At 46.6% G+C, this 23,938-nt stretch overlaps 1 protein-coding gene across 4 annotated transcripts in view; it reads left to right on the forward strand.

Moving 5' to 3' along the window:
* The window catches only part of LOC119863748 (UDP-glucuronosyltransferase 1A3-like), a 41,935-nt gene extending 20,274 nt beyond the window's left edge, over positions 1-21,661 (forward strand). For 3 of the 4 annotated variants that reach the window (XM_043505767.1, XM_043505768.1, XM_043505766.1), the window contains exon 5: positions 1,274-2,358. In XM_043505767.1, coding sequence (XP_043361702.1) covers positions 1,274-1,571 — 298 coding nt within the window. In that variant the 3' untranslated portion in view covers positions 1,572-2,358. Of the gene's footprint in view, positions 1-1,273; positions 2,359-21,610 lie in introns of those variants that run through there. The other variant, XR_006278130.1, reaches the window with a different exon arrangement.
* The last annotated feature ends 2,277 nt before the right edge of the window (positions 21,662-23,938 follow it).

Here is a 23,938-nt window from a genome sequence, read left to right on the forward strand (position 1 = left end):
CTCACCCTGCTGCGCTGGCTGTCTCACACAAGATTAGGTTACATTTGGAGTGGTACAGCAGGGTAAATGCGGACGAGCCAATTGACTTCAGTGTGAGGAGAACTTGACCTTTTTTAATAGTTTGTCTATAATTAAGCAGCCCCCCCTGGGCTCTCAAGGCTTCCAAGAGACCCTGTCTATTTCTGCAAGTGCTGCCTCTTTCTTCACCTTTCTCCTCTAAATGTATCTAACAGAGATTTATAGCTACTGTCTTGACTTTCTTTCCTCCAATCCCTCGCCAGTCTGGCTTCCACCCTCTCCTCTCCACTCAAGACTGCCCTCCCCAAGGCAACTGGTGACCCTCTGCTGGCCAGATCTGGGGCCAATACACCATCCTTATCTTCCTTGATTCTTCTGCTGTTTCAGTGCCATTGGCTATTCCCTTCTATTGGACACTCTGCTCTCCTTGGGCTTTCTTGGGACTGGTCTCTCTTGGATATCTTAGTACATTATTGCTCTTTATTATTTGTATTAGCGCCGAGACCCAGTTATGTGCCAGGACCCCCAGTGCTCGGTGCTGTACAAACCAGAACAGAAAGATGGTATCTTGTCCCAGTGAGCTTGCAATACAAATATAAGGCAAGAGACAGCAGGTAGATAGCAATGTGGGACGGACAAGGAAACAAATGTGACCTTGCCAGGCAGCGCAATAAGCAGTGCCCTAACTACCTAGCTATTCTCAGTTTTGTGTAGGCAACCCAACAAAAGGGAGTTTTAAGGAGTCTCCTCCACCTCTCTCCCGCAGAATGCACACAACTTGGTCCTTGGCCTTCTCTTCTACACCATGTCCCTGGGTGTCCTTATCTGCTTGCATAGCTTCAGCTACCATCTCTCGACTGATGGTTTTAAAACCGCCCTGACTGGTCTCCTCCCATCAAGTCCCACATTTCAGTCTGCCCTCTAGATACCTCTTCCCAGAGGTCTCGCTGAAGTTTAAGCTTAACATAGCCAAATCCAAGATCCTGATTTTTCCTCTTAAACCTTCTCTACTGCCCGCTTTCTTTGTCGATGTTAACACCGCCCGCTATCCTCAGTTCACAACCTGGATGTTACTTAAAATGTCTCCCTTTTCTTAAGAGGGTTTAAGACACAGAAGGGGAATAAAGCCCTCAGGGCATATGTCATGAGAAGAATGTTAACTGATGGAATCTCTGTGGAATTTATTTCTGTAGATATAAATAATCTTCTAACTTTCTAAATAAAAAAGTATTTAAAACATTTCTTTTCTTTGTAGCTATAAAGAAAATATCATGCATCTCTCAGCCCTTCACCTCGACAGACCTGTCCATCCCCTTGATCTTGCGGTGTATTGGGTTGAGTTTGTGATGAGACACAAGGGGGCCCAGCATTTGCGGCCTGCGGCCCATGATCTCAACTGGATCCAGTACCACTCTCTGGATGTCATTGCTTTTCTCCTGGCTGTCGTGCTCGTCACCATGTTCATCTCTCTGAGGTGCTGCCTGTTCTGCTGCCGAAAGTGTTTCGGTAAAAAAGCAAGAGTGAGCAAATCGAGGAAATCAAAGGCAGAGTAACTAAGGGGGTGCAGCGCCAGACCTTAGGGAACGTAGGGCTCTCCTGAGCACAGTCCCTGTAAGTAATTTGTGGCAGTGAGCTCAGAAATTAGGCAGAGCATATTGCCTTTAAATAGCAGCAAAGTGATTTTTTGTTCCAGGTTTTGATTTTGTCTCCAATTAATTCAGAATATTTTTGAAAGCTTTGTTTAAAGCTTGTGTGATTGTTAAAGATAATTCATGCCATAATGCGCTGGTGCAGGGCTCAGAATATTAACGGGACTCCTGGGTTCCATTTCCTGCTGTGTTGCTCACTCACTATCTGACTTGGGGAAAGGTTCTTCTCTGTACCTCAGTTTTCTCATCTGTGCAATGGGGATAACAACATTTCTACTTTGCTACTGCTGTGGTGCCCATCACTCTAGTGTGTGAGCATCTGATGCATCATATTTATGAAGCACTTTGAGATCTTTGGATGAAAGTTGCCACGTAAGTACCAAGTGGTGTTCTAAGTGAGGGAGAGAATGTCATCCTAACAGCCTGTTGATTGGAAAGAGAATGGTATTTGTTCCGCCTAGGTCAATCTGTCATTGTCTGAACTGTGTTTCAAATACACTGAACGTGAACACATTTTCCATTTGAAAGTATTATTGAGCCACCACCACCCAATCAAATTTCACCCCAGCTGGAGCACTGAACTTGAAGCATTGTAGTCAACCAATTTGGTCTTTGTTATTGATATTCTGTTAAAAATAAACCAAACAAAAAATCTGTATGAATAAATCCCAAATAATAAAAACAAGAAAACAATGAACAACAGTTCTCTTTTGATTTGAAATGTATGTGCCTGATCACCTCCTCACATGCAGTAATCTTTGCATTGAGGACTAGCCGGACAGAAAAACTTGATGTGGTTGAGCATGACAGACCTACATCCTCAATTAAAACCATGTTAACATATAAAGACTAGCTCTTAGAGCTCCTGAGGTCCTCACAGGAAAAGCAGGAAAGACCAAGACAACATAGTTCTGTGCGTGTTACGTTTCAAAGCATGAACAGAAAAATTAGATAAAGCCATAAAACATCTTGCTGGAAGATCTACATCTTGCAATGTAATAAGACTATTTCTTAGAATCTAGAACCACCACACACAAGAACCCAAAAACCACAGAGAAAAAGCAGACTGCTCCCTATGGCAAAAAGAAAAGGAGTACTTGTGGCACCTTAGAGACTAACACATTTATTTGAGCGTAAGCTTTCGTGAGTTACATCGGATGCATCCAATGAAGTGAGCTGTAGCTCACGAAAGCTTATGCTCAAATAAATTTGTTAGTCTTTAAGGTGCCACAAGTACTCCTTTTCTTTTTGCGAATACAGACTAACACGGCTGCTACTCTGAAACCTCCCTATGGCAGAGAGGTACAACTTTCCCCACCTTGCGCCAGGCTAGCTCCTTCTGATTGCACGCTTCCCTATTGAGCCCCTGGCCTGCAGGCAGGACCAGGAAACCTCTGAGAAGTTATAGATCACAATTTTAACACTTTTCAATACACCACACATATATATATATTCGTGAGCTAGGATGCACAAAAAAAGCTTAACACTGCCCCTTCTATTCCAACCATCTCAACTCCCATTCATGAGATAACCTATAACAAGCAAGGGTTACATGCTCCTCATGAAAATGTCTACCAGGGATGCCTACCAAGTTGTACTGTGGTTAGTGTACACTTTTAACATCATGCTCCAGGTGAATATGTACCTCCATTATGGATGCTGGCTCCATTTCACCCTTCTGTAAGGGCAGAGCTACACCAACACGTCACCTTCTAGACTTCATCCACCTGCCAGGCCATCAAATTCACTTTGTCTTTCCCATATTGCTCCTTCACACCTAGCAGATTTAACCCTTTCCAATAACCACTTGCTAGGAGGTTATTTCTGAGTCCCATCTGGTTCCTTCTTTACTCAGGACAGGGTCACAGGGCCAACGGTCTCCCAGGCTTCCTGCTTGATCCTCTGGGTCTCGCTACTCTCTAGCCCCAGAGTGATTACAGAGCTCCTCTCCTCTCCCTGCAGCCCCTTCTGTTCTAAGCTTCTGCAGTTTATAGTCCCTCCCACCTCCCCAGTACAGTCTGGTATGTTAAATGGTCTCTTAGGCCCACTTTAAGCTCTCCCTTGCCTGTGGGGGGTACACACACCATCACACAAGGCCTCATTGAAATCACTGGGACTACTTGCAGATAGGGGACTACCCAAAGTGAGGAAGGGGGGGTAGAATGAGCGTACATTGTTTGATATTACAAGCTTCATGACCTGACTGCGTGACTGTATGACATGCAGCCTTGAATTCCTCTTTGCCCTCTGATTCAGGTGCCATTTGGAAAGCAATAGGCTTGATTTGCAGCAACAGTCCCATCACAAAATCCAGAGGTTTCGTTTCATTCAATGGCAAGGCTGCGTTACGATGCTCATTACCCGATTCAGCAGCTTCAGTGTAGCTTAGATTTGACCTTGATAGCATATCTTCGACCTGCTTAATACTCCCATGCCATGGATTTGAACTGCCCCTCTGCTACTTTCACTGTATGCGGGGGAACATTCAACAGACTTACTCACTTGAGAGTTTGCATAATGCAGCTGGGTTCTAAATAGCAGTTTTTAAAATCCAACACCGTCACTTTAAAATAACGAAACCCCTCAAACAATAGCCATTGTAGGAACACATGTCAGTGAACAAATAACTACAGTCTCAAGGCACTGGGCCATGACTTTGCCAATGCTTAAATGAGGAAGTTAAGGACAAAAATATAAGTTGCCTTCAAAAACCCACCTTAACATAACAGGCCTGACTCACCACTTCCCTGTGTCAGCCCAGCCTTCATGTCCGACAGTGTGTACTATAGATATAAAAACAGATGAGTTCATTGTAGCTACCAAAGTTCTGATCCTGAAACTAGAGCACACGGACATGAAGTTAAGGGGGCTCCACACAGCCACTGGAGCAAATCCATTTGGAGATGCAGGCCCTCTATAATTAACTCCCATAGCTTGCGTTCCCCTTAAGCCAATAGGGGTTGAGTTCATCAGGCAGATATTATGAATACACAGAAATAATACAGCCCATCTCTCAGACTAAGGGCAAAGAAGTGTGGAAATTTAAAAAAAAGAAATCAATCTATAATGTAGGAGGTGAATCCCATTCATGAGAGATTGAGTGAACACCACTCCACTGGCCTATTAAGAATGTACAGTGTTTCGTTTGTGTCCAGTAGAGAGCAGAATGTCATTGCAAATAAATTTTCCAGTATGGAAAGCCGTATGTGCAATGAGGAAGTGAGACCTTCCCCACAAAATACAACCTGGAGTGGTGGAAATCAAATGTTACCTGGACAGACTGAAGATGATGAAGCTCAATGAGCATCATAATCCATCCTTGCAATTGAAACGTAACATCCATGGTTTGTAATGCAAGTGATGCTTATTACTGTTGCTATCTATGTAGCTGAGGTTTCCCCTGGAGCACCCTTTGCTGTAGTATCTAAGCACTGATCATTGTCCAAATCCTCCTTAAGAAATGCAGGTCTAATACACTATAGCTTTAAAGTATTATAGTCGCACCAAGGAACCGGCTGAGAGAAGGGCTCCATTGTGCTAGATGTTTCACAGACACATAGACAATTCAGCAGTCTCTCCTTGGAGTCTGTTTTTGAAGTATTTTTGTTGAAGTATAGCCACTTTTAGGTCTGTAATCGAGTGACCAGAGAGATTAAAATGTTTCAAAAACCAGTTGGAGAACTGCTGAATTGGAATTAATTTGCAAACTGGATACAATTAATTTAGGCTTGAATAGAGACTGGGAGTGGATGGGTCATTACACAAAGTAAAACTATTTCCCCATGTTTACCCTTCCCCCCACCCCCCCACCCCCGTTCCTCAGACTCTCTTGTCAACTGCTGGAAATGGCCCACCTTGATTATCACTACAATAGGTCCCCCTCTCCCCCCTGCTGGTAATAGCTCAATTTAAGTGATCACTTTGGTTACAGTGTGTATGGTAACACTCATTGTTTCATGTTCTCTGTGTATATAAATCTCCCCACTGTACTTTCCACTGAATGCATCCGATAAAGTGAGCTGTAGCTCACGAAAGCTTATGCTCAAATAAATTTGTTAGTCTCTAAGGTGCCACAAGTACTCCTTTTCTTTCTATGTATCTTATAACTTTATATTTGTGGATAATCTAAGCACTATACCCAGATGTACAGACATTCTTTTCCCAACCTAAGTATTATATATATATATTTTTAACTTTAGCTTTAATAAAATATTTGATGCTTTTGCTGAATTCCCAGCTACTGGCGTCATGTTATTGCAGGAGAAATTTAGCTTGCCTTTTTTTTTTTTTTTAAGAATTTTTTAGCCCACATGGTTGGGAGAAAAGCTGAAAAAGGTGACCCTGCAAGGCTGAGACACCAGAAGACAAAGAAAATGAGCCATGTCCATTATTTGGTAAAAGCCCATGATTTTTAAGCCAGTCTCAGGATATTTTAGGATCTGGCTCAAGGGGGATTGGCAATGCTACAGCTGCTGATTTGGGGTTGGGGCAGAGAGGATAAGAGTCACTTACCTTTTCTCTCTCTTCCTTTAAAGACCCAGCCTGTGTGTTTGTCTGGGAGGAGGGAACCTCCTAGTCCCACCACCAGTTTGGGGAGGGGAGACTGGAGATAGGAGAAGTGCACTGCAAGGAAGCTGGATGCTGCTTTGGAAGAGGTGTATATGCTGTGCCCTGGGGCTTTGTCTCTGCTGGGATGAACAGGACCTAATTCCCTATGCCCCTGGGTTTCCCTCACAGTAACAACTGAGTTTAGAGACTGCCCACTGTGTTGTGATGAACACAAGTTTAACCACCTAGCTAATACCTTTTGTTTCTCAATTGTGTATGACTTGGGGGCTACTGAATTCTCAATCTCTCTCACCTACCACCCACACTACTGCAGACAGACTCGTTTTGTACCATGGAAACTCAGTTAGGTTCTGATCCAAAGCCCACTCAAATCAGTGGAAGCCTTTCGATTAGCTTCAGCCAGGGATTGTTTGTACATAGCACCTGCTGGTCTTTAATAATCATAGAATATCAGGGTCAGAAGGGATCTCAGGAGGTCATTTAGTCCAACCCCCTGCTCAAAGCAGGACCAATTCCCAATTTTTGCTCCTGATCCCTAAATGCCCCCCTCAAGGATTGAACTCACAACCCTGGGTTTAGCAGGCCAATGCTCAAACCACTGAGCTATCCCTCTTCTTATTTTGGGGGAGTCATTGGTTGCAATGAGCACTTTCACAAGTTTCCTCTTCAATGTTGTCTTTAATGAGAAATCAAAACTAATTCTGTGGTTTAGCAGGAACTGGTCTGAACAAAGGTTTCTGGATGAGTTGCTTTGATGGAGATGGTGTGAATGGATTTCGGGATCATCTTCACAATAGCTTTGAGCAGGGAAGTGAGGATCTTAAGAGGTCTTAGCCTCTTAGGACTGGTCCACATGACCGCTTAAGTCACTCAGAGGTGTGAAAAAGTCAAGATCTGTAAGGGGTTGTCTACACTTGGAAATTTACTGAAATAGCTATTCCAGAATAATCATACATAAAATAAATTAATAAATGTAGTGATTCCAGAATAGTTAATTTTGTAAATTTCCAAATGTAGATAAATCCTTAGGCTTTGGCTAGATGGGGATTAAAAGGTGTGTTGGAAAATGTTAATTAATAGGTTCCAACTGCTCCCAAGTCTAGTGCAGACAAGGAGCGTATTCTGTCACGTGGTATGCTGGTGGAATTACAGCAATGAGAATGGGAAGAGGTTTGGTTTCTGTCTGTGGGAAGATTCAGCAAATACCCAGGACTTTGGGAGACACTAAACTCTTATCTCCCTGATAATTTCTTGCAAACGCACCGAGAACCTGCCATGTGGGGGAGCAGACATGGAGTAGGCTGATACAGAGCCTTGCGCAAATGCTGGAGGAGCCAGCTCCTGACTGCTCCTGCCTCTTGTCAAACAAGGGAGATGCAATCATCAAACAGCACAACCATGATGACTTGAGAACACTATGACCCTCCCACCAGAGTGGTCATGGCCCCTAGTGCAGACACTGAATACAGGCAGGTGGAGCAAGAAAGATCCCTGGAACTGAGCAGGTGGTAACTGAATACCCTCCACAATGGCCATGAGCCCAGCTGTGTCTCTGGAGGTGCCCTGTGACTTCCTGCATGAGCATTCTTGAAAGGGTTAATTTCTCTTGGATGTACAGCTGTGTCAACCGATAGGCACTTGCACTGGTCACCCAGCTACTGCAATCCATAATTAACTAAGGCCTGGTCTGCCCTACAGAGGTAAGACAGCTTACATTGTCCTAACTGTGTAAGCGTCTACACTAGAATGTCGCTCCCGCTGATGTAACTTGCCCACTACCCCGACTTAACTCCACCTCTGGGAGAGGCAGAGTGCTTAGGTCGGTGTAGGTAGGTTGACCCAGTGTCAGGGTAGACGCTGTGTTGCTTGACATCCCCTGTTACTGACTTTCAGAAGCCGTCCCACAATGCCTCACACTGACCATTCAATCGGTGCAAGTGCTCCTGGTGAGGATGCGCACCACTGACAAAGGAGCGTGGTGTGGACATGCAAAGCAATTTAATTACGGCGGTGGCTGTATGTCACCGTAACTTAGGTCAACATAATTTTGTGGTGCAGACTTGCCCTAAGTATCAGGAAAGTGGTCAGCTTGTTATGACCTTTATAACAATAGTCCCTGGATGCCCAAGTGAAATCCTGGCCCCATTGCACTGGTGCTGTACAGGCACTGGGGGCACGTCTACACTTAAACTGATACAGCGCCATTGTGCCACTGCAGTGCTTCAGTGTAGACACTGCCTATGTTGATGGGAGTGGTTCTCCTGCTGCCATAGATAATCACCTCCCTGAGAGGTGGTAGCTAGGTCAATGGAAGAATTCCTCTGTTGACCTGGGGCCGGCTGCACTGGCAGTTAGGTCAGTGTAGCGACGTCTCTGAGGGGTGTGGGTTTTTCACCCCTGTGAGTGACGTAGCTATGCCAATGCAAGTTCCTAGTGTAGACTAGCCAATGGGAGTTTTCCTACTGACATTAATGGGGCCAAGATTTCACCCATTGTAAAATACAGGCTTAGCAGGTGAGCCAGACAAAAGGTGAGAGGGGAAACAGAGGCACCAGCTAGATTCCACTTGAAGGGCTTGTCTGCACTGAAAACGTACATTGGTGTAGCTATACCCCGGAGAGAAAAATCCCCACCCCTCAGGTACAGATCTACGCTGACCTGATCCCCGGTGCGGACAACTCCAGGGCGATAGAAGAATTCTTCCTCTCGGGGAGAGAGAGCAACTACGGCGATGGGCGAACCCCTCCTGCCGCTGCAGTGGGTGTCAACACGGACGCCCTGCAGCTGCGCCGCTGTAGCATTGTAATTGTAACCAATTAGTTTAGCACATGCTAAAGTTCCGTTGCTTTGTCTCCGCTAGAGTTTTACAAACTGCCGCTCACATCAGGCGAGGTAGCTCTAATATCAAGCCTTTAACTCCTCATCCAGATACTGATTCCTCGCCAGAGCTGCTCAGTTTAAACCCAGAGAAAATCTGGGGGTTTCTGGCTGCCAGCCCTACACACTCATCCTGTGTTTGGCCTTTACAAGAAGGATGGTCCAATGCCGAGGACCCTACCCTGGAACTTAGGAGGTCCGGGTTCAATCCCCTGCTATGCCACACACTTCTAGTGTGACCTTAGGCAAGTCACTGAGGCCCAGATCCCCTCAATCCTTGATTTCAATGAAAGTTAGGAGCTTACAGACTTTGAGGATCTGGGCCTTAGCTCCCCATGTAGAAGGTGATAATGGCCCTGTCCTGTCTACCAGGGACATTGTGGGAACAAATACATTAAAAACCAGGGGGGCGCTCAGGTACTGCAATGATGGGCACCCGATACGTACTGTGGGTAGAGAACAATCATAGAATCATAGAATCATAGAATATCAGGGTTGGAAGGGACCCCAGAAGGTCATCTAGTCCAACCCCCTGCTGTACACAATAAACAATAAATGGGCCAGAGCCACAACTTCCCCTCAGGTACAGATGCACAACCCAGTTTGAAAACCGTGAAGCTACAGCTCTACCTGAGGACAGGAAGGGGCCAATACCTTGATAAATGGAAAGTCAGGGGGAACTGGAGGGTGCAGAATTAAACGGCAAGTTTACCAGCACACAGAGGCCAACGCACCTCAAGAGATACCCTCAGGGAGCTTGTTTTACAGCCCCTCATCAGCACGGTGCCCCCTTGGTGTTGGTCCAGTTCTGACTCAGGAGAAAGAGTGCTGCCCATTGGCTCACCACCATTGCTGCTGGCAGCAGCTTTGGTTTACCTTGGAGTTCTCCCCTCCAGGTCATGACCTGAGAAATGGCTTGGCCCAGAGGAACCTACAGGATCAGATGAGACCAGTTCTCCAAGTGGCGTGGCTGTGGCACTGCATCTGTAAAGAGGGGCTCTTCCTGGAGGGAAGAGAGACAACCCACCTTTCCTGCCCATCTCCCACAAACCCAGCAGAGTGCCTGAAATCCTCCAGAACCCACCCAGGTCAGTGCAATTATTGTGTGGACTGTCTCAGGGGGCATTTCACAATGAAGGAAATAGGAAAAAGATTTAGCAGGTCAATATTTGCCCCCTACCTTACTTGTGCCACTATCAATCATCTCTGAGCTTTAGGAGACACACTCTCCCATCCCAACCTCTCTGGTAGCTGGGTCTGGCAGGGAAGCTTGTGCCTCTGCTTATGATCTCAGACTGAAGTGTTCAACACTAGTGTTTTGGGGTCCAGCTGGAGACAGATTTGTAGAGGGAAGGGGTTCTGTGCTTTCTGAAAGTCAGGCCCTTCAATATGTCTCAAGCTAGGCATCCTGATCTGAGGCAGCCAAAATCACTAAGGCACTCTGGCAAACTTAGGCTTCAGTCTTTAGCCACACAAGTTACTGCGTTGTAATAAAATCCCCCATAACTTCATTGCAGCAGCAGGGTTCTATAGGAAGAGAAGATCTAGGGGGAGGAGCAAACACCTAGCTCACTGGTAATCACAATGGAAAAGTTAAGACAAACATGCATTAAAGAAATGTAATACAGGGAATAAAGAATGGAAATCTGCCATTCAGAAATTCTCCCATCAAGCCATCTCCTTTCCTCCATGCAGTCTGACACGGCGAAAGCCCTGACAAACATACACTAAACATCACACGCTCATGTAGAACTAGTGAGGATCCCAAATAACCACTGGACAAAACTATTTGTCACTCCATCTCTCTAGGCCTTAGTTTTCCTATCTGTAAAATGGGGATCTGTAAAATCTTCTCCCCACACTTTGTCTATGTCAATTGTAAATTCTTTGGCACTCCCTCTCACTAAGTGTCCATGGCCAGAAGGGACCACTGTTCAGCTAATCTGACCAACCCCCCACCGCCCCCGCGCCCCCAGGCCAGAGAGTTTCTCCAAGCTGAGGTTTTGCAAAGACACCTGGCTGGGGCAGCTATGTTCTACTCAAATACAAATACTAGTGATAAGTAATCTGACATTCCTGGGTCTAATCCAAGCTTTTGGACACTTTCCACTAACTGTTGTAGCAATCCCCGAGCAAAAATAACTTGGTTTCTGCCATTATGGCTTTTTTCAGACCATAATGAACCACAAAAGACCTTCGCTGGCATGGAGCTACTTTCCTCCCTGCATGGCAACATGAAGCAGTAAGGGCTGGTATCTGCTGCTGATTCAGCCACTCAGGTATCTGGCTGGGTCTGAAGTTGATGCACATTCCAATGTGATGAAGCATTCCTGGGGGCAACTGCGTGATATAAATCAACTCAGGTTCAAGAGAGGAAGCCTCCAGAAATCATCCTGCATTTGAACCCAACAACCTGCATGGAGGAGCAGTGGGGCCAGACCAGTGTGTCAGTGCAAAGTCATTCCTGTGCAAAACAGGAGGCCACTAGGAGCGTAACCTCCCTGTTTTGAAATATTGGTCTTAAATACTTTGAGTGGCTGGGCCAAGCAGAATAGAGGCCTGAACTGTGAGCCTCGCTCGGGGGGTAAGGAACATTTCCAGTGTGGCTGTGTGAAAGGGATCAGCCCTGTTCTGTTAGAGCTGGATTGGCACCTTGCAGGCTGTCAGCGTGGAGCTGTACATCACCTGCAGCAGGGCAGGGGCTTTCCCCCTCTGTGCTGGCTGGCATGCTGAGGGGACTGGGGTGAGGATCCACCTACACCTCACCCTGGCCAGCACACCTCCACACACCTGCACGGGAAGAGGATGAATAAATAACAATACTTTGCTATGAAGGGGAAAAGAGTCCAGGAGAACTGGCTGTATTTTAAAGAATCCTTATTGAGGTTACTGGAACAAACCATCCCGATGTGTAGAAAGAATAGTAAATATGGCAGGTGACCAGCTTGGCTTAACAGTGAAATCCTTGCTGATCTTAAACACAAAAAAGAAGCTTACAAGAAGTGGGAGATTGGACAAATGACCAGGGAAGAGTATAAAAATATTGCTCAGGCATGCAGGAGTGAAATCAGGAAGGCCAAATCACACTTGGAGTTGCAGCTAGCAAGAGATGTTAAGAATAACAAGAAGGGTTTCTTCAGGTATGTTAGCAACATGAAGAAAGTCAAGGAAAGTGTGGCATGAGGGAGGTAACCTAGTGACAGAGGATGTGGAAAAAGCTAATGTACTCAATGCTTTTTTTGCCTCCGTCTTCACGAACAAGGTCAGCTCCCAGACTGCTGCACTGGGCAGTGCAGCATGGGGAGGAGGTGACCAGCCCTCTGTGGAGAAAGAAGTGGTTCGGGACTATTTAGAAAAGCTGGACGAGCACAAGTCCATGGGGCCGGATGTGCTGCATCCAAGAGTGCTAAAGGAGTTGGCAGATGTGATTGCAGAGCCATTGGCCATTATCTTTGAAAACTCATGGTGATCGGGGGAGGTCCCAGATGACTGGAAAAAGTTAATGTAGTGCTCATCTTTAAAAAAGGGAAGGAGGATCCTGGGAACTAACGCCAGTAAGCCTCACCTCAGTCCCTGGAAAAATCATGGAGCAGGTCCTCAAGGAATCTATTAGAGGAGAGGAAAGTGATCAGGAACAGTCAGCATGAATTCACCAAGGGCAAGTCATGCCTGACTGATCTAATTGCCTTCTATGACAAGATAACTGGCTCTGTGGATGAGGGGAAAGCAGTGGATGTGTTATTCCTTGACTTTAGCAAAGCTTTTGACACGGTCTCCCCACAGTACTCTTGCCAGCAAGTTAAAGAAGTATGGTCTGGATGAATGGACTATAAGGTGGATAGTAAGCTGGCTACATCGTCAGGCTCAACGGGTAGTGATCAATGGCTCCATGTCTAGTTGGCAGCCGGTATCAAGCGGAGTGCCCCAAAGGTCGGTCCTGGGGCTGGTTTTGTTCAATATCTTCGTAAATGATCTGAAGGATGGCGTGGATTGCACCCTCAGCAAGTTTGCAGATGACACTAAACTGGGAGGAGAGGTAGATATGCTGGAGGGTAGGAATAGGATACAGAGGGACCTAGACAAATTAGAGGATTGGGCCAAAAGAAATCTGATGAGGTTCAACAAGGACAAGTGCAGAGTCCTGCACTTCGGATGGAAGAATCCCATGCATTGCTACAGACTAGGGACCGAATGGCTAGGCAGCAGTTCTGCAGAAAAGCACTTGGGGGTTACAGTGGACGAGAAGCTGGATATGAGTCAACAGTGTGCCCTTGTTGCCAAGAAGGCCAATGGCATTTTGGGATGTATAAGTGGGGGCATTGCCAGCAGATCGAGGGACGTGATCATTCCCCTCTATTTGACATTGGTGAGGCCTCATCTGGAGTACTGTGTCTGGTTTTGGGTCCCACACTATAAGAAGGAAGTGGAAAAACTGGAAAACGTCCAGCGGAGGGCAACAAAAATGATTAGGGGACTGGAACACATGACTTATGAGGAGAGGCTGAGGGAACTGGGATTGTTTAGTCTGCGGAAGAGAAGAGTGAGGGGGGATTTCATAGCTGCTTTCAACTACCTGAAAGGGGGTTCCAAAGAGGATGGATCTAGACTGTTCTCAGTGGTGGCAGATGACAGAACAAGGAGTAATGGCCTCAAGTTGCAGTGGTGGAGGTTTAGGTTGGATATTAGGAAAAACTTTTTCACTAGGAGAGTGGTAAAACACTGAAATGCATTACCTAGGTAGGTGGTGGAATCTCCTTCCTTTGAGGTTTTTAAGGTCAGGCTTGGCAAAGCCCTGGCTGCGATGATTTAGTTGGGGATTGGTCCAGCTTTGAGCAGGGGGTTGGACTAGATGATCTTCTGAGGTCCCTTCCAACCCTGATATTCTATGATTTTATGACAGTCCTTATCAACATCTCTCAAAGTGCTTTACAAAGGAGATCACGGTATCATTAGCCTCATTTTACAGAGGGGGAAACGGAGGCACTGAGGGGTAAAGGCAGTTGCCCAAGGTCACCCAGCAGATCAGTGGCAGAGCCGGGTCTCCTGAGTCCCACTCTTGTGCTCGATCCATTAGGCAACACTGCTTGGTAGCAGCTATAGCTCTCCCCATCCCCCATGCATGGACCAGCAAAGCAGGTAACCCATACAGGGGAATGAGGCAGTGCCCTACACTTTCCCAGGCCCCTTAACTCCCCTGCGAGGTAGGTATGGGAGGCAGCTCCTAAGTGAACCTTTCCTGACCTCGGGTCTTCGCTCTGAGGGACAGTCAGGGAGCGGGGTGGTAATTATGTTCCCTACAAAGGCACTGAGGTCCGTAGTTCAGACGGAAAGCATTGGTGAGCAGGGCTGGCCTCTGTGGGGACGACTCAAGTGCCATTAACATGTCGCCAAGTCCAACCTTTGAAGCCCAAACACCTCTTCCCTGAGCTGCCGACGCCTTTGTCCAGCAGCCTGTTTCCTGGTAACAGCTAAGGGCAGGACAAACGTCCGAGCCAGGCACTTGCCGCTCATGGCATTACTGTCATCTGCTGTTGCTGGGGAAACCGAACCCTGAGTTCAAGTCTTGGCAGGAACAGGGAGAAAACCCTGAGCTGCAGAAGCAGAGACTAACGGTGTGTGAAGTAGGGTCGAGATGCCTTCCGCGAGATCTCCAGGCATGGAATCTTTGACTTTCTGCCTCTAAAGAAATGCTTGGCTGTCGCTCTGCCATGAAGGCAAATGCACGAGTGGTGTGAGAGAAGCAAGCAGGCACCAGATTTCTAATTGATTCCATGCTTCATGCAGTGGGGGCAGCTTTACCTGTTTGATCAGGCCCAGGTACTGATCTTGGGCTGCAGGACTTAAGCACCATGTCGGAAGTCATTTCTATGCTTGATCTGCTTTGGCCGTAAGCCACGCTCCAGCGCTGGCAATAAATTCTGCCAGTGCTTCAGACTGAATACTTCTCTTCTCCCCTTAGGAGACTGAGTTTCCAAAGGGCAGGGTGGGATTGTTAGCCATGTGACTTCTACGTACCTTAACAAGCCCTCTGCAGCTAAAATCCCATCACAGTCCTTGGCAAATGCATCACTTCCAAATATTATTCACTCAGAATAGGACTCCATTTTGCAAAACTCACACTATTTCCACTGCACATTTAATGCCTCTTCACAGTTGTTTCCCCCCCGCCACACTTAAGAATTGAGAATGCTGTTGGGTTATTTTAACAGAAACATCCAGAGTCACAATGGTAAGGATGAAAAACAGAAAAGCCTCAGCTGGAGAACTTTTTTCAGATTTCAACAATTTCCATCCCACCATCAACCTCAGCCTGGACCAGTCCACACAAGAGATCCACTTCCTGGACACTACGGTGCTAATAAGCGATGGTCACATAAACACCACCCTATATCGGAAACCTACTGACCGCTATTCCTACCTACAAGCCTCTAGCTTTCATCCAGATCATACCACTCGATCCATTGTCTACAGCCAAGCGCTACGATATAACCGCATTTGCTCCAACCCCTCAGACAGAGACAAACACCTACAAGATCTCTATCATGCATTCCTACAACTACAATACCCACCTGCTGAAGTGAAGAAACAGATTGACAGAGCCAGAAGAGTACCCAGAAGTCACCTACTACAGGACAGGCCCAACAAAGAAAACAACAGAACGCCACTAGCCATCACCTTCAGCCCCCAACTAAAACCTCTCCAACGCATCATCAAGGATCTACAACCTATCTTGAAGGACGAGCCATCGCTCTCTCAGATCTTGGGAGACAGACCAGTCCTTGCTTACAGACAGCCCCCCAATCTGAAGCAAATACTCACCAGCAACCACACACCACACAACAGAACCACTAACCCAGGAACCTATCCTTGTAACAAAGCCCGTTGCCAACTCTGTCCACATATCTATTCAGGGGATACCATCATAGGGCCTAATCACATCAGCCACACTATCAGAGGCTCGTTCACCTGCGCATCTACCAATGTGATATATGCCATCATGTGCCAGCAATGCCCCTCTGCCATGTACATTGGTCAAACTGGACAGTCTCTACGTAAAAGAATGAATGGACACAAATCAGATGTCAAGAATTATAACATTCAAAAACCAGTTGGAGAACACTTCAATCTCTCTGGTCACTCGATCACAGACCTAAGAGTGGCTATACGTCAACAAAAAAGCTTCAAAAACAGACTCCAACGAGAGACTGCTGAATTGGAATTAATTTGCAAACTGGATACAATTAACTTAGGCTTGAATAGAGACTGGGAATGGATGAGTCATTACACAAAGTAAAACTATTTCCCCATGGTATTTCTCCCTCCCACCCCACCCCCCACTGTTCCTCTGATATTCTTAAAAAAAGAGGGGGAGTACTTGTGGCACCTTGGAGACTAACGGGTTTGTTGGAGCGTGGGCTTTCGTGGGCTACAGGTGAAGTGAGCTGTGGCTCGCGAAGGCTTATGCTCTGGTGAATTTGTTGGTCTCTGGGGTGCCACAAGTACTCCTTTTCTTTTTGCGAATACAGACTAACACGGCTGCTACTCTGAAATCTGATATTCTTGTTAACTGCTGGAATTAGCCTACCTGCTTGTCACCATGAAAGGTTTTCCTCCTTCCCCCCCCTGCTGTTGGTGATGGCTTATCTTAAGTGATCACTCTCCTTACAGTGTGTATGATAAACCCATTGTTTCATGTTCTCTGTGTGTGTGTATATAAATCTCTCCTCTGTTTTTTCCACCAAATGCATCCGATGAAGTGAGCTGTAGCTCACGAAAGCTTATGCTCTAATAAATTTGTTAGTCTCTAAGGTGCCACAAGTACTCCTTTTCTTTTTTCAGAGTAGCAGCCGTGTTAGTCTGTATTCGCAAAAAGAAGAGCAGTACTTGTGGCACCTTAGAGACTAACAAATTTATTTGTTAGTCTCTAAGGTGCCACAAGCTGGAGAACTGTGTCCAGTTTTGGTCGCCGCTGCATAGAAAGGATGTAGAGAAACTGGAAAGGATCCAGAGGTGAATGACGAAGATCAAAGGGATGGACCACAAGCCAGATGATCAAAGGGTGAAGGAATTGGGTATGTTTAGTTTGGAAAAGAGGAGATTAAGGGGGAACACGATAGCGGTGTTCAGATACTTGAAAGGCTGCCATAAAAAAGATGGAGAAAAGTTGTTCTCTTTTGCCATAGAGGGCAGGCCAAGAGGCAATGGGTTCAAACTACAGCACGGCAGATTTAGATTAAATCTCAGGTAAAAGAACAGTTAGATAATGGAACAGACTGTCTCGGAGGGTTGTGGAAGCTCCTTCCCTGGAGGTTTTGAAGAGAAGGCTGGATAGTCATCGGTCTTGGATGGCTTAGACACAACAAGTCCTGCCTCTTAGCAGGGGGTTGACCCTGGCAGGCCCTTCTAACCCTGTGGGGCTATGCAGAAGCCAGTCCCCAGCTCCCATTAACACTGCCTTGGTACACCCCAAACAAACCCACAGAGCCCCGGCTCCTGGCTGGCACAGAGGGCATTCCACAGGCTGGGGGCAGAGGTGAGGGAGTGATGCTGCTCTGGATCCCCCCCATGCTTTAGCTCATGTCATCCCCTCCACTTGGAGAAAGCAGGGGGGATGGCTGAGTGCAGCTCCATATCTTGGGAGTGGCTCCTTTCCAGGGGAGGGAAGAGAAGGGTACAGATCTAGTAGATTTCTGAACTCACAACCAGGGCCGGCCCACAACATTTTGGCACCTGAGGCTGGGAGCTCAAATGATGCCCCCTTGCTTGGGCCAAAACTTTGAAAGGTCTCAGTTCTGCCTTCTTCCTGTTCTTCTCCTCTCATGGTACTGCTCTGCTACCTACCCCAATAAAGGAGAACTAACTTAAAATGCCTTGTTCAAAAATTTTAAGTAACACTTAACTTTCAGACGCCTGAACAGCAAATGTAACTTTTCCTGTCTGCATAGTAAACCCTGGCATTTTTATCTGTTTGAATAATCAAAGTGGTGCTTTCCATGCCTTCTTGGTTGCAAAGATTTGAACTGCTTCCTGCTGAAGGTCCACAATCTGGGCCAGCTCATGCTCTGTTGAGATGGTTGCAAGGCTGATCAGCCTCTCCTGTGTCATTGTGGAGTGTAGTTGTGTTTTTATTAACTTCAGCTTGGAGAAACTGCATTCTCCACTGGTAACTGTTACAGGAAGTGTTAGAAGTATGTGCAAAGCAACAAAAGTATTTGGAAAGAGGGTGGTCATCTTATTTGTGCACATAATATTCCAGAACAGCCTTTGGAGTTGATCCTTCTGAAATGTATCTTGAAAGGGCTTTCAGTTCATCACCTAAATCACTTGCATCAATATTGCACATGTCATCATGTGTCAACACTGTCTCTAGTGCGCTGCATTGCTGGTGTAGGTCTTCTTCAGGTATAGTGAAGTTTTGGAATATCATACAACATCCCAAATATACTGCTGTGTTCCTTGAGCTGCATGAAACGTTCTTCAACTAACTGCATTGCACAATCTAGCACCTGGTTAAAGAATTCAACTTTGAATTGTTGTTTGGGGTCTCTTATGGGATTATCCTGTGCCTCGTAATCAAAATGTCTTCTTCGGTGACTCTTGTATTCTTGAATGGATGGAAAATAGCTTCAGTGTAAAGTTCCTCTGCCAATTTCTGTGCACTCTTCAGAAAGTTTGAAATCCCTCATCTGACAGGTAAGATTGTAGGTATGACTTTACTTTGTCCAGTTGTTCCATTGCTCCAGATATATCAAGGTCAACACCTTGGAGTCTCTTGCTTACAACGTTTATTTCAAATGGTATGTCATGCCACAACACTAAGCCACACAGAAATTGAAAGTTATGCATTTTTCTGGTGATTCTATTTCCCTTTGCCACTGTTCTCCCATGAACAGTTCCTGTCATAGCATTATCCTCCATTATCATAATGGCAACTATGGCATCATCTATCTTTCCAATTTGGTGTTTGATAGACTTTATTGCCTCCACTCGACCTTCCCATTGTGTGGCACTCAGTGGTTTCAGTGTCAGAGAGGAAGTTCCCAGATGTTGCTTCAAAATTTGCCATTGATGAGTTGATGCAGAGAAAAATACATAGATGCTTTGAATTACCTTAAAAAATTCAGCAGCCTCACTAGAAGCTGATGCTGCATCACTGACCACCAAGTTCAATGAATGAGAACTGCCTGGGACAAAAAAAGCTCAAGGGTTTAACTCTCGGATCCGTGTGTGCACTCCTCTGTTCTTTCCTCTCATGTTGGCACCATTATCGTAGCCCAGACCTCTCATGTCAGCTATCGCAATTCCCGTATCTTCTAGCTTTTTAAGAAGCACATTTGTCATACCAGCTCCTGTAGTATCATCAATGTCAATAAAATCTAGAAAATGCTCTCTGACAGTCACCACTGCAGGGACATTTTCACTAGGTTCTGTTGTTGTTACAAAACGCACCATTAAAGTCATTTGTTCCGTATGGCTGATTTCATGTGTACAGTCCAGAACAACAGAGTAATATCTTGCTGACTTCGGTTCTGCCACAATCTTCTCTGACTTTTGTTGCCAGTAACTGTATCTCATTTTGAATTGTTTTTCCAAGGTAGTGGTATATGTACATTTCTTGGGTGGTGACTCTTCTTAGATGATCCTGGAGTACAGCATCAAACTCAGCCATCCGCTCCACAATTTTAAGGAAATTTCCATTGTTTAGCACATACAGCTGATCTGAAGTGCCACGCAGTGCTAGGTTTTGGGTAAGCAGTCTCACAATGGCAATGAGTCTTTTCAGAACATTTTGCCAGTAAAGAGACTGAGGCAATCTTCTCTTGATGCTGATCATCTATGGTGACCTTTAACCTTAGTCTCATCTCAAGCTCTTTCCACCTGTGAAATGCTCTCTGGTGATTTGCTGCCTTCTCATGGCATGCCAGATTTGTAGCCAGATTTTTCCAGTCCTTTGTTCCTGTAGAACCCAATGTAGCTGGAACGTTAGACTGGAAGAGTTTGCAACAAAAACAGTATGCAGCATTCTGGGTTTTTGAGTGCATAAGCCAAGGCCTCTCCACTTTGTCACCATTGGGGATTTCACACCAGTAATGTGTTGGATGGAAACTTCTATTTTTATTGTCTTTGGGGAACATGAAGTTTTTCCACTTGCTGTGGTCCATGGAAGTCCCTCAGGCTACTGCTCAAGTGGGTCCACGAATCATCTAGACTTAAGGAACTAAACTCAGCAGCAGCTGTTTCTTGCGCCTCCACCACACTCTTCTCTGATCTACACTTTTCTTCAGGAATGTGCATGGTTACATTCATTTGAGATGGAGATACGGATGCTGCAGTAATTGCCAGGTCACCTGCACTCTAGTGGAAGATCAGGCATCTCCTCACCACTCACATCCTCACTGGGGCCGGAAGGTCCACTGTGAACATTTGTGTCTATGTATCTCAGGCGAGCTCTTTCCTGCTTAGAAAGACAAGCTTCCTTTGCTTTCTTTCTAGAATGCTGCCCCAAAGGGGCGTTTTTTTCTTTCACTCATGAACGCTGTTCTGTGCCAGCTATAGCGGCTCTCAACACTCAGCTGAAGGGGACAAATAAGCAGGCTGGTATCAGGGCCTAAGTGAGGGAAGATGTCAGCATCTTAAGGGCCTAACTGGCTCCTACTACTTCAGTTGACGGCCTGTTCTCTTCAAGTGGGTTCTGGAAGCAACAGGAAAGAGGGAGCTCCCTGAGAAGCTGGTGTTAATCGGTCCAGGCTCCTGGGGGGGCTGGAGAGGTACATAACAGGCTCCTCCTCCTCTCTCTCCCTGCAGCGCCTGCTGCTTTTGTGATTCCCTCTCCCCTTTTCTCCTGCCTGCCTCTTCTGTCTCTTGTGCCCTCCTTCCTCCAGCACAGCACTCCCCCCCACCCCGTGCATCTAGAGCAGAGAGAACCAGCAGCAGACACAATTTTCTACACTCTGGGTCCTAGTGGCCCCCCCCACACACAGTCTGGCACCTGAGGCAGCTGCCTCAGTTCACCTCGGTAAGGCCAGCCCTGCTCACAACAACAAAAACCCAGAAATATCTGATAGGGAGGGTCGATCACCATTTGCAAGTGAGAAACTGCTCTTTCCCTTTCCCCTATATAGGAAGCCCCTCCACTCCAAGACACGCACAAAAAGCCCTGCAGTCTAGAAACCACGGTTATTTAAACAGCTCTTAGTCATTTCCCTCTCCCTTTATGTTTGGGGGAGGAAAAAGCGGCAGATGCATCACAAAGAATAAGATCCCATGACGGGCATGTGACACAGCCCCTTTACATGTGACCATACCCGCACCAGTTTCACTGTACTCCGAACATAACCTCTTTAGAGAGCCAAATGGCTGGGAATCCTTCACTGCGCCTCAGGACTGGAGGGCAGCTCAGACCCTGGCGCTTTCTGCAGATAGAAGGGCTTTTATAGGGAAAAACTCCGCCAAACTCATGTCATTTCCTTCTCCCCTCAGAGCCCCAACAGTGAAAGGTTTCAGAGTAGCAGCCGTGTTAGTCTGTATTCGCAAAAAAGAAAAGGAGTACTTGTGGCACCTTAGAGACTAACAAATTTATCTGAGCGTAAGCTTTCGTGAGCTACAGCTCACTTCATCCGATGCAGTGAGCTGTAGCTCACGAAAGCTTATGCTCAAATAAATTTGTTAGTCTCTAACGTGCCACACGTACTCCTTTTCTTTTTTGCCAACAGTGAAAGCATCACTGAGGTTAAAATGCGAAGTGTTTGCATATATCATAAGAATCCCTACAACCGCATGCTACACGAACACAATAAAAACCATTAATACAATGTTTAAAAACGCAAGGATGCTAGCTTGAGTCTCTGGCTGGGCAATCACAAAATCTGAGCCCAGGTGACAGCCAAGTCTGCATGATCATTAGCTCTAGGCAAATCAGTGAATTTTGCCTTTTTGGTTTGAGAGTTGCCTATGAACAAGATCCAGTTTTAGTCAGATTTATTCATTATTCAAAATTAGGCACCAGGCAACTCAAGAGATGAACTCTGGGTCTGCCAGTTGTTCTCTGGTGGTTTGTTTCTGTTGGATTAGTTAATATTTGAACGTGGAGACATTTGTTTGTTTTGACTCTACACACGTCACCACAGGCAGCTGTGCTAAGACTGGGTTCTCATTGGCTTCCCAACTCTCAGATTTAGAATGGTGAAATTCATCTTCATGGTGTCCACCAACATTCCTGCTAGTGAACTGGTCCTCTACAGTCAGAGCCTGATCCTACCCAGATCTAAACACATGCTAATTTCACGTACTGCCAGTAGCCCTGCTGAAATCAACTGGGATGCACAGCCTCCTAGCTACTAAAGAAACTGGCCCATGCTGCACCATTCTAACAGTAAGAGGGCTATTTACAGTAGAAGGTTCCCCTTTGTTTGGGGTTTTAAATATTTCTATAACACCTGGCATTTTCATAGCACTTTATATGTACAGAGCACTGAGATGTTAACTCATTGATCTGTAAAATCATGCTGGCTAAATTGGAGGTTAAACGTTCTCCTCCCCGGTTTACAGATTGGGAAATGGTCAGAAAGATGAAGCAACTTGCCCAGGGCAATGGAGTGACTCAGTGGCAGAGCTAGGATTAGGATTTAAGACCACCTGGTTCCTGTGCTCATCTCTCCAGACGTTGCTGTGACAGAGATGGCAACTTCCTGCCATAGCCTGGAGCAGGGCCAGATTAACTCTCCCGTGGGCCTGAGGCTATTAGATTTTGTGAGGCCCCTGTATACAAGTCTTCTTCCTAATTTGAAACAAAAATGATCAAAATTATGGCACTGAGGCTATTAACACTATACTAAACTTGTCTTTTAATTAGCATAAAGCTGTTCTGTGGTTACATTTCAGTCTTAAACATGTCAAGTGTAGTTAAGTTAATTCAAAATAGCCTACTTCTTACCTTAGGACAGCTGCTATATTAGTTTCTTTCTGGGAGGGAGTTTGGGTGCAGGAGGGGATTCTGACCTGGGGCAGGGGGTTGGAGTGCAGGAGGGGGTACAGCGTCTGGGAGGGGGTGCAGGGTGCAAGAGGGGATTCTGACCTGGGGCAGGAGGGGGTGCAGGGTCTGGGAGGGGGTTGGGGTGTGGGAGGGGGTGCGAGGCACAGGCTCTGACCGGGAGGCACTTACCACAGGTGGCTCCCGGCACACGGCGCAGCAGGGCTCAGGCAGGCTGCCTGCATGCCGTGGCCCCACGCCACTCCCGGAAGCGGCCGGCTGCTGGCACGTCTCTGCGTGCCCCTGTGTGGGAGGGGGACAGCGTGTCAACGTGTGCTGCCCACGCCCACAAGCACTGCCCCCAGAGCTCCCGTTGGCTGGGAACCAGCCAATGGAAGCTGCGGGAACGGTGCTGGAGGCGGGAACAGTGCGCGGCGCTGCCTCCCCTCCCCCCACCAGGGGCCACAGAGACATTCCAGCAGCCGGCTGCTTCCAGGAGCAGCGTGGGGCCACAGCATGCAGGCAGCCTGCCTGAGCCCTGCTGTGCCATGGACCCCCTTAGCCCAGGGCTGCAGCCCCTAAAGCCCCTGCATTAATCTGGCCCTGGCCTGGAGAGACTTCATTGAATGAAGTGTGAGGATCTTTGGGGGTCCGTTGTATTAAATGAATTTGGTATGGTTGTGGGCCATGACTCTGTGTAAGCTGGCGGGGGGGATCTGAGACAGTTACCAACTTGAATCATAGGGGAAACCCCAGGTGTGGTTTTGAAGGCCTGATACCTACCAGAGCCTGAGGCTGGAGTTGGGATGACCTCTTGTAAGCTTTTTATCATGCATGTAGGTTCTTTTGTTGGGTT

This window comes from Dermochelys coriacea, chromosome 11 (genome assembly GCF_009764565.3).
Source record: "Dermochelys coriacea isolate rDerCor1 chromosome 11, rDerCor1.pri.v4, whole genome shotgun sequence".
In the NCBI taxonomy this organism is placed as follows: Eukaryota; Metazoa; Chordata; order Testudines; family Dermochelyidae; genus Dermochelys; species Dermochelys coriacea.